Here is an 11,552-nt window from a genome sequence, read left to right on the forward strand (position 1 = left end):
CATTTTTCAGAAGTCTCACCATTTCTCCTGGCCATCTAATAATTGACATGCACAGACCCAGTCAGCAGCTGTCTGTAAAAATGAGATAATACATAAAAATTATTAATGTCAGATGAAAATCACCCCAAAGTAACCCATTAACAACCTTGTTATAACTGTCTAATGTGGAAAATCTGCATGGATATATTTCCACAATAGCCTTTGGATGTGCCCTCCACCCAAGAGATCTTAAAGACCACACTGAATGGTTAACATTTTCTTTTTACAGCAGACATCAACAGGTTGCAAAATATGCATTCTGTCAACACTAGGTGCAAAATCCCACTGCAGCAAGTATAAGCTGTGCTACATCACTCTAGTGTTATAACCCCTGACCCCACCCACCCCACACACCCTCCCTGCCCACTTCAAAAGAAAGTACAATGAAAATATGGTTAGGATCAGACAGATAGTGTGCAATTGTATAGAACACAGAAAGATGAATGTCTACACACACACACAAACTTTGCTAGACTTTCTAGCAACATATACTAACAGCATAGCATAGGTTACATTTGTGCACCCATTTGAAGTGTGGAGTGACCTGTGAGTGGTAAGAAGTTAAAAGAGGTCAGCAAGCAAACATTCATTAATTTAGTCACATGACAACCATGTGGGTACAAAAGTGTTTCCCTCTGAAATCTTTTAATTCTTCTACAGAGTATTTCCTACTTTGCTTCACACTCAGGTGAAAAGTGCTGATTGTATGTGACTTAGTTTTGGGCAGTACTCTATAACTACTGTCTTCTCACTGACGCACAAAATAAAGCTATTGGATAATAACTAAAGGTTAGGTCATCTGCATCCTGTAATAATACAGCTATGTTCCCTGTGTTTGGGCTTTCGACAATTAACAATTTCTATGCCTTGTTTATGTGACACATGTAGGTCATCAATACTACAGACTGCACACTAGATTGATGTCCATCCAAATTTTGGACATGATAATTTTCTTTTTCTCAGAAACTTTCTTTTCATGATTTTGAATTTGAAGCATTAATCAGAACTACAAATGGAGTTTCAGAGGATGATATCCTTTTTTGTTTGGTTTGGTCTTTAAATTAATCATTACACTATCCTGGATAGTCTTGAAAGAAAAATCTATATGGGGAACAATGCATACATCAGAATGCAGCTCTGCACACACACACACACCCATGCACACACTGGTGTAGAAGCAGAGAGGCTAAAAAAAGTGCTTAACTTCACCTACTATATTACTGATGATTGTAATAGAATCAGTGATTGCTTCTCCCTCATTGGACATCACTGGTACAGCAATATATTTAGATCTGGTAACTTTGATGAAGTAAAATGCCAGGTTTTTTCCTTGCGCACTTCCCATGGTAGAGTGGCATCTAATTTGATATATTTTTCTCCTGATGGAATAGGCTCTATTCCATTATAATCCAGAAAATAATGTCTGAAGACTTTCATTCGTTGATCTGCATCTGTTGCTGGCTGCAGTGTTTTCTTGTCAACAATATCAAACAAGGCGTGTACTGTCGTTAAAACCATTTGGCGACACCTTCATCCAGAAAAATTAAATACCCTATTATACTTAGAATTACTGAATTTCTATGACTCCAATTAAATATTCAAACAAATAGCAATGAGGATCGATGGATTATTACTATTACTTCCATCGATAATTAGAGCTTTATATGTAGATTTACCAAGAAATCTCTCTTTGGACTAACAAAAATGAATATATATAGGCTCTCATGGACTGAATTCTTTAAGAGTTATTAAAAAAATTAAAATAACATAACATTCAAGAAAAGTATTCAACTAACCATACTGAACACAGATGATCAGTGGACACCCATGCCATAGGAACAGACATAGTCTGCAAAACAGTAGTAAATTTAGAGCATGTTTTTCTTTGGTCTCTCCCTCACGCATGCGCGCGCGCACACACACACCAAACATATATTTACTTGAAGCATATTTAAACAGTGTAACAAACTGTACTTACTGTTGTACTAATTCCTCTGTTTTCTTTTACAAGCTGAAACAATATATACATGCACATAAATATACACTTGAAATTATGAAATCAGAAGCTTTTTATAAATGACAATGATTAAGAATATTTATAAAGTGTTCATTCTGACTGAATGTATGATACATAAGCAAAGCAGATACATAAGCAAAGCAGAAACATCTGCAGGTAACAAAATATTTGTCAGTTATTCTAAGACTCTATCTGCAGTCCACAATGTATGAAGGAATTTTTAACACAGAAAGAGATTCTGTGCAGCTTTGTAGGTACACTGATTATCCAGCACAGACAGATTTTCTGAAAACGAAGCTAATACAAATGTTAAACTCTCACTATAATTAAAGCAACCAAGTAACCTTTTTAGCTAAAGTTGATAAAAGACAAATAACAAGTGAGAAGACCATGTACTTCTTTTAATGATGTAAGGCCGCTTCGAACATGATAATCCCGAAAGCCTCCTCCTGTGCTCACAACTGTTACATGTGCTAAAGTGGTATTACTCTGGTCCCTCCAGTGGTCATTGACATTCTGATAAAATGTGTCTATCTCCCTGTCAGTGACCAACACTGTGAACATAGATAGGTGAAAACATTTCACTTCAAAAATAAATTGCTGCTGAGCATTCACTATTATAGCAATGTAAAAGTGACCCATAGGACAGTTCTCAAAGAGTTTCAAAAGAGACAAGAAAGTATTTTATTTCTATCTACTGGATTTTAACATGTTTGGGAGTGATTATATCTGGTAAGACTGCAAAAATTAAGGACTAAGAAGTAAGACTGTGTCCTGGAAAAACAAATAGAAGGCTATGCAGGTCAGCCTCAGAAGAAAAGAAAAAGGAAAAAAAACCCAACTCCTAATCATATTATCAGATAACCTGGTGCCTGGTGAGGGGATGCCTGTGTAATGATGGTGTGGACAGTAGAAACATCAAAGCTTGGCAGTGTGAACAATCCTCGAGCCAGCACGCCACCCTGTACAGAAACAAAAGTGACAGAAAGTTCTGACCATAAAATCTGCAACCTGTAGTTTTATATTTTTTGACATGTACATTTACAATAAAAAAGGGAAAAAAAATTTGACGGAGGAACAGTTGATTGTGCATTTTTTTTTAATTACATAAAGCCACAATTTATCACAGAAATAATAGTTACATAGATTTTTTTCTTAGATGCAGATAATGTAACAGACACATAGGATGAAATAAATGTACAGATCTTTTAAAGAGCATGTATGAACATGCATGCACACACACACACACACACGCGCACAAGTGCACCTACCATTGAATGTCCTACTACTATTACAGATGATGGTTGAGATGTTGATGATCTGTACAGCCCTAGTATGGTCTGAATGCACTTGTTCACAAACTCTGAAAAACACAGGTGTTTCCCATGTCTACGTGGCCTAAATAAAAACTAAAAACAATCCTGTCAGCTATTGGGTGCACTTTTATTTATCTTCTCAAAAGCTGTTTATTCTATTGTAAGATATTATAAGAAATAACTCTTCAGGTAATGATCAAATACTACATGCACAGAAAAGTTATATTAAAACATACCTTTTAAAAATTCTTAAGAAATAGCCACGGATTCTTACCTGTCTGTTTTACAAGTAAACCTCCATGTAAGGCAGAAAATTCCTGTAAAACAAAAAAATCTGGAGAGCCTGGTTTTCATCAAGCATATATATATGTTTTCTAAGATAACTGTTATTGAAACTATAAAAATAACTGACGATAATCTTAATTCTCACCTCATTAAAATCAACGGCAAAATAGTTGAAGTGAAATTTGAATTCAGGCTTTTCTGCCATTCTCAGGGACACCGACCCAAGAGATCGGACTAATGACAAATAATAATAATAAAAGTCTTTTAAATTATAAATACTATTATTTAGTACATAACAAAGAAGAAGACTACATTTGCAAAGAAAAAACATACCAACATAAATGTATAAAAAAGTACTATTAATGATATTAAGATAATAATGTTAACAATCATTTACACTGTCAAACAAAATTGAAACAGCAGATATTTAGCAAGTCTCACAACAAATTATGCACATGGCACCATAAGGTACAGCAGATGAAACAGAAAAGTTTTGAGTATGACATGAACTTGGGAAACAATTCAGCAGTACAGAGAGTATTAATCAAAAAATAAAAAAGTCTAGTAGGTGGACTATATAAACTTATGTTCAGATAAGGTTTTGAAGCGAAAAGAACATTAAAATAATAAAATGGTGACAGAGAAAAATCTAGTGAAAGGTGACACTAGTATTTAATCAACACCACAATATTTTATGGTAACATAATATCCATGACAGAAATACTAAAATAATTCTTTACCTTGTTTGTAGCTACCAGCATTGCCTGGGATGAACAGTACAGGAATCCCACTGAATTTCATGTTACTATATTAATAAAAGAATGGAAGTACTTGTAAAAATAAGAATGAGTGGAAGGAAATAAGTTTAAAATATGATATGAACAGTAGATAAGTTACGTAGTGATGGGGGTCAGTGTACATCTAACATTTCTAAGAATACATTATGTCACTAATGAACTGTCTATGACATGAAACAATATGTGCTCCCTTTTGGGGTTTTTTGTCTAAAGTATATTGATATAGAGCAGTTGTTTTGTATCCTGTTTGCAGGATAGAAAGGATGTGATAAATAGATCTTTAAAGTTTTTCAGTATGAAAAATGCATAAAAAATTTTACGGACAAGCATGAACATTAAGACATTCCAGTTTAAGCTTACCTGATCTGTCTTGCATAGGCCCTGTCAAGGCAATAAATAAACACATTGAGAGATAGTTGAATCTTGGTAACAACATTAACAAATGTCAATGCCAAAAGATGGTACAAGGAAGTAGCTTACTTAATCTAAATTTAAAATGAATGTCTAAAACAAAGCAATGTCATCCAATTTAGTTCTCACTGTAAAAGATTTTTAGACCATTCTATAACAACTCATATTAACAATTAAAATCATTTCATTATATAGCTGATCAGCAAAGAAAATTTATTGACATACATCAGAGAAAGCCATACTCATTCATTTTATTGTAAATGCCTTCTGTGCCAGGAGTTTGGAAAAATACTTTGCGGGTGCAATTACTAAATAATGTATCTACACAATGATTCAATCTTCTCACCCTTCTCCATAAGCATACAGCTTATAATGTGGAAACTTTTGCCCAGTTTCATCATCCAATGGAATGTTCTGTTTTTAAAAAAAGTTTATCATAACTGAGGATGTTCTTAAGTTACATATTTTGTTTGTTAAAAAAAAAAGCCTAGTACTCTAGTCACTACTGTTAATATATCATGCTAAGTGACAGATGTACAAAATCCTTTGATGTTCATTGCTACCAGAATGATCTTGAGCTGTTTATTATAACATCAAGATGTTCCTGGGATATATATATATTCTTTTCATTATAGTTAGCTAAAAACTAGGATTTTGTTAATGTATAAATTTCTCAATTGTATTTCTGATGTACTTTTATCACCCTTGTATCAGGTTCACTTTGCAGTGTACTTCACAATACGTATCCTCAAGTACTTCTTGTACTTTGCGTTTGTAATTCTTTTACAGTTATTATAAATCTACGATAACTATCTTTGCGAACAAGGTATTTTTCCCAATGTCACCTCCTCCACCCCAACCCCCTTCACTAATCTTCCCAATCTTAGGCTTCCGAGTTAGTACTTGATCGTGACAAGCTCATTTGACTCCTCTAAAGCAATCATGCATTTTCGCACCATGTATTTCGGGTATTCAAACATCCAGGTCATTTCGCATCCATTTTCTTCAAAATTCGTGATAACATCCCAAACTCCCCATACTAATATTACTGCAGCAATGCTTGCAAAGATTGTTCTCCTTGGCAGCGCCATTTTTGAACGAGAATGTGACTACGGCGTGCTTTCTCTATTTTGCTAGTTGTCATTTGTAAAAACGTATTGCTGGAAGTTTTCAGGTTCTGTGAACCGCTTTATTAAACTTAAATTAATTTAACGATCACTTGTTTGATTACAGCTCTGAACGCAACAAACTATAATTGATATTGAGTTACAGGAAGTGTGTATCTGAAGCAGACGACAGCTGCCTAAAATATATTTTATAGAATGCTTGAAATATAATTTGTTTCGAATTGTATTTCAAATATGCTTTTATTATTTAAACTATAATTAAACGCATAATTATACATACTTTTTTTTATATAGTTCCTTTATTTTGATATTGATCTTCACAGTGTACTGGGTTTTTTATTTTCGACTTCAAGAAGTTTCGTTTCTACTTTCACTTATTCTGTTAATGCTCAACATGGCGTCCATGCAAGAAAAGTACGATACTGCTCTGATTGGAATTTTACAGAATGAAGGACAGATCGCAAAGTTTTTAGATGTCATGTTGGGTTTTCTGTACAGAAGGTATTTACATTTTTGTGTTTAAAGCAGTTTTTACCTTGTGCATTCTAGAATTTAAAAAATATATTTGGTTGACGATGACATATCACATCGTACACTGAGAAAACAGTTACTGCACGGGTCAGGGACTGGTAGAGTGTACAGGTAGTTGTAAAGTTTAAGTTTTTCTGTATTAAACTATAATAATAATATATTTAAAGCAACTTTTCGCTCAAAGTTACAGCGCAATTTCGATAGAGTGAAGACCATTAAAGAGCAGCAAGGTACAAAGTGAAAATCTGGTACAGTCTATGAATCTAAAGACTACATTTTGATATTTTTATTCATATTTCTCATTTCAAGAATTGTTTTTGTGTACAACAGGACAGATTTTTATCGGATTATGAAGACGGAACACGACAAGCTTGGCTTTCCACCAGGTGTAGCCATGAAACTTTTACTCAATGTATGTCAACTTACTGTCTTTGAATTTGTACAAAAATTGGTTTTTGCATGTTTTGCCAGAAAGTTGATGAGCTAGAGCTCTTAGCTAAGTGGCCTAAGAGCAGGGAATTGATGTGATTCTGTATGTCTCGAACATGGTGTCATGATGTATGCCTTTTTTTTTCTGGGAAGCTGCTGTGTATGCACGGAGTCTTCCTACCCCATGCCCAAGCAGGCCTTGAACTGGTGACCACAAACAAGCACACTTACCCACTGGGCTTTAAAGTCTCCCCTTCGACAGACTTTATGCATTCAGATTTTAGAAAAATTTAAGACATCAGGCTTATTTCTTACAACTATATATGGCCTCATATGTTCTAGCAATGTTGACACATTTTAAAAATAATTCATGCAGTTGAATTGTTAAAAATAATAATGCTTCTTTTCACTAGATCTTCAAAAAATATGAAAGTCTTGCAGCACAAGATGAAATTAAACGACAAAAATTGCTTCAAGAAAGAGTTTCACACACAGAGGAAACAGGTTAGTTCGCTAAGTGTCATAGTAATGTGAAATTCATCCTTTCATTTGCCTTCTTATTGAAATCTGAAAGGTTATGGATGTTAATTTACAAATTTCCAGTAGGTAAACATATAATTTGGATATTTATATTCATACTAAAAGTAGATAATCATTTTTGATCTGGTATTGTATTTATCAGAGACAGTCAGGAAAGAAGCATCGTCAAAGACAAGCAGCCTGTCATCAGAAACATCGACAGCTCATTCACCTCATCCAAAATTTGAACAGGCTGCCTCTCCAAGCCATGAGTTAACATCAGTTTCAACAAAACCTTTTGCCCCTGCAGAAACAGAAGAAGAAAAAAGACCATCAGATTCTCAGAGAGTTGTTGACAAAGCCATTACAGATGAAAACATTTCCTTAAAAATGGAGGCTGATAAAAGCAGTCCAACAAGCTCTGAGGAGGATCAAGAAAGGTGTTTATGTGCTGAGCTCCTGCATAATTATTATAGGCTAAGCGAGAACAACTGTTAATAAATGTTATTTTCAACCAGTTTTCATTAGGTTGAATTGTTTTTATGTATTGGAAGTGCTGTATCTCAAGTTAGTTATGTGTTTGTATTTTTAGGCAACAGAAGACATTTCAAGCTAACCCTGAAAGTTACAATGGTGCTGTTCGTGAAAACTACTCATGGTCACAGTCAATCACAGATGTTGATATCCGAGTGAAGGTATTGTTAATGTGTGTAAAATGGATGTTTTTGGAGTTTATCAACATCATAAATTAACAAAAATTTCTTTATAAAATGTTATTATTGTTAACCACATATTCAGTGGGTTTTTCAAAATGATCTGCAAAGTACTGCTGCCGTTTTACAGTTTTGATGGTCATCACTGCAGTTGTCAACAGGAGTTTAAGTGATATTTTTATTTTTCTGTAAAATCTTATTAAATAAACGAAGGGCACTTGATCTGCAGCATTCCATGTTTGTTTCATCATGAACGTATATCTCTGAACGGCTGTCAGTCTGTTGAGACGAACTCGTAGTCTTTTGCAAAGTGGTAGGCTGTCGGGTCTTGGCAAACCATTGAACAGTTTGATATCCAAAAATGAGGCAAAACTCCAGTATTGGAGTAAATTTTTGACCTAATTTTTTAAATGAAAAACACTACAGACCATAAAGTTCGAGCTTTTGTACCTCATCAGTATGAGAGCTTGCATCAGCTGCACTTCTATTCCTGATAGAAGCAACTTTGGAGAATTGACCTCTGTTTAGATCTTTCAGAAAACTTGTCTGTAAGCAGATATATACAGCTGTTATCTGTAATTAAAAAGAAAAATCTTATGAAATGAATGTACTAAATGTGTCCATTTCATATGGAATATTGTGGCTAATCAAAGTGGTTGACTGCTCTGTCTTTTTTTGAAAGATATTGTTGGATGATTTGTGTAATATAAAAAAAAATGCTTGTGACATTTTTTGCTTCAGGTGCCAGGTTATTGATACACGGTTTAAACCAATTTTTTTCTTCATAACCCTTCTCATCTCTTCCAACAAAAAATCAATGAATGCATTTCATTGTACATAATTTCTGTTGATATTTAACTGGCTCCTTTATCTTCAGATTGAAGAAAACTTTTTCAAAAAGATTAAAAGGGTTTTTATTAATAGGTTCCAAGCACAATCTCCAAAGGAAAAGATGTTAAAGTGGAAATAGGCAAGAAGAGATTGTTTGTAGGCTATCGTGGAGATGCCGGAGAGTGGGTGGAAGCAGTCAAGGGTGATCTTATTTGGGAAGTCAAGGCAGAAGATTCCATGTGGACTCTCAGCCCAGGACAGCACGTTCATGTAAGTGTCACAACTGTGGAGAAATGTCCAGACCTTCTAACAAGTTTCTGCTGATCAGTCCTGTTGTATCTAGGACAGTTAAATCCTTGAGCAGTTGCTCTTTCTTGCAAAATTAGTTCCTGTTTCTGCTTTTGTCTTTAGTTACATTGGTGGCAGACTTACAGCTTAACTTCTAGATATGTGATTCAGCTACAATATCGGTTGCATGCATAAAAATGTCTGTGCCTTTTTAGTATAAACATATAATCTTCACCTTTTGTCAGCTGGTTATCACATTGTTTGTTGGAGTTGTATTTGTATTTAACACACCCTTGTATTTGTATTACCTTGAGCGTGTTTACCACATATCCAACTGTGAATTCCCTAAAGAAGGCTCTTTTTGTCATTGACATGGCTAATATCTTTGATACACCAGCAGACTGCCAAAGCTGCATGATATAACATTATATTTGGCAAGCTTGTATGTTTAGAATGCAGAGAAAGTGATAATAGAATTTATATTTTCAACAGATTAACTTAGATAAAAAGGAGGAGCGATGGTGGGAAGCAGTGTTTGTTGATGAGCCCAAGATCAACACTCGCAAAATTGACTGCAGCCGTCCAATTACGGATTTGGATGCTGAAGCACAAGCCAAAATTGAAGAAATGATGTACAATGAACATCGGAAACAACTTGGATTGCCCCAGTCTCATGAGCAGGTGAATGGCAGAATATTCTCTTGATATATGCTTCTGTTCTACTTCGTGAGAATTTAAGCTTATTTTGGCTGTTGCCTATTTTTGTAATCTCAGAGTATTGGGCACAAAATTCTCTTTTTTTAAAGAAGGAACATTTCTCAGTAGCTGCCTTTTATAATTGTTTATGACCTCGTTTTCTGAAGAGAACATTATGAATATCGGTCCGTAAGTGAAAGGATTGAATGTGAAAGATTATGTGTTCTTCCAGAAAACGTTGGACATGCTTCGCCAGGCATGGAATGCCGAGGGATCTCCCTTTCGTGGTCAGCCATTTGATCCTTCAGCCATCAGCGTTGATCCAAGTGGTGTTGTCAAAATTAAATAAACTCGTCATATCTGTGATTTTTTTTGACAGCTCTCATCTGTATAGGCAGATTTTACTTGGGATTGTACTGCCTAAAAATGGAGGGATTTCCATATCGGCAAACTTTAAAGTGAATGTGGCCATGCCATTCAGAACATGCAGGTGGTTGTTTTATGACAGTTTTCTTCCTTTCTGGTTTGGTAATAATTTAGAGGGTGGGAGGAGAGGTGAACTGATCATTCTGAGGCTGAGAGAGACAGTTTCCTTTTGTCAACCGACACAGTACAGGGAAATAGTTAAAATATTGAACATAAACCATTAGTCCCTTTATACAGGCCATTTGGGATGGTAGGAGGAGCATAATGCTAGATAATACAATGATGGAAAGGCTTTGACACACAGGCTGTTGCTGAGCAGTGGAATGCAGGTCTGACAATTTGAGATCTGTCCACTTCTGTCAACAATTTTTGCCTGCCAGTTCTTCCACCATCCTTGTCATTGGCTTCCCTAGTGTGTGCCCCGAAGGATGGTCTTACTGTGCTGTGTCAATTGGCAAAACCAGGCAAGTTTGCACCACTTGAACCATGTTATAGGAGTATTCCAACTTTTTAAACTGCATAGTTTACATATACAAAGTTCTCTAAGCAAAAGGCTATGTTGGCACAATTTTACATGCATTTTTCTAGGCAGCCATAGTCGTGGTTCTTTAGCCATTGTAAGCCTAACCCACTATTTGCTTTGGCTTCATTAGCTCCTTCAGATATTAAAGTACCATGTTTCACACCTGTGCAATTTTGGATGTTTATTGTTTGTGTCACCAGTGTATAGCACTTCACATCAAGGCCAGCCTAAAGAGTAATGGGCTTTTCATAAGAGTAAAATGTAATGAACATCTTACAATATTCTGTAAATTTCCCCAAAATTTTCCTAATGAATAACGTTCAATCTTTTTCTTGTGATGTCAGGTCACATCTGAATTAGAAAGAGTAAAATCTTAAAGGAGAAGAGATAATCTGTTGTGAACTTCAAAACAGAATAAATGTAACAATAACAATATATATATATATGATATTGTCATCTGGTTTAGTAAAAAGGAATTCTGTAAAAATGTAAATATTTTACGATATTTTTTTGTTGTCATTATTAAAGTGTTGCTCTTGTCTTTAGTTCTCTTGATTTAAAACACTTGAATGTCAGACATGTTTTGCATCCCAAGTTGATCCAA

General features: G+C 34.9%; 2 protein-coding genes across 2 annotated transcripts in view; one reads left to right on the top strand and one right to left on the bottom strand.

Annotated features, from left to right (window-relative positions):
* LOC112558761 (GPI inositol-deacylase-like) overlaps positions 1–6,184 on the bottom strand; it is a 22,745-nt gene extending 16,561 nt beyond the window's left edge. Inside the window, 14 exon segments of the mRNA XM_025229419.1 lie at positions 20–72; positions 1,253–1,383; positions 1,386–1,567; positions 1,836–1,888; positions 2,018–2,050; positions 2,453–2,610; positions 2,922–3,018; positions 3,328–3,419; positions 3,647–3,689; positions 3,803–3,891; positions 4,398–4,462; positions 4,815–4,835; positions 5,212–5,279; positions 5,822–6,184. Coding sequence (XP_025085204.1) covers positions 20–72; positions 1,253–1,383; positions 1,386–1,567; positions 1,836–1,888; positions 2,018–2,050; positions 2,453–2,610; positions 2,922–3,018; positions 3,328–3,419; positions 3,647–3,689; positions 3,803–3,891; positions 4,398–4,462; positions 4,815–4,835; positions 5,212–5,279; positions 5,822–5,956 — 1,220 coding nt within the window. The 5' untranslated portion in view covers positions 5,957–6,184.
* A 149-nt stretch (positions 6,185–6,333) lies between these two features.
* LOC112558741 (nudC domain-containing protein 3-like) lies at positions 6,334–11,489 on the top strand. The gene is made up of 8 exons (XM_025229380.1): positions 6,334–6,493; positions 6,854–6,935; positions 7,366–7,456; positions 7,635–7,911; positions 8,064–8,166; positions 9,109–9,285; positions 9,796–9,984; positions 10,232–11,489. Exons 1-8 carry the CDS (start codon positions 6,378–6,380, stop codon positions 10,346–10,348), a joined length of 1,152 nt encoding a protein of 383 aa, XP_025085165.1. The 5' UTR covers positions 6,334–6,377; the 3' UTR covers positions 10,349–11,489.
* The last annotated feature ends 63 nt before the right edge of the window (positions 11,490–11,552 follow it).

Source organism: Pomacea canaliculata, linkage group LG1, assembly GCF_003073045.1.
Source record: "Pomacea canaliculata isolate SZHN2017 linkage group LG1, ASM307304v1, whole genome shotgun sequence".
NCBI classification, from domain to species: domain Eukaryota; kingdom Metazoa; phylum Mollusca; class Gastropoda; order Architaenioglossa; family Ampullariidae; genus Pomacea; species Pomacea canaliculata.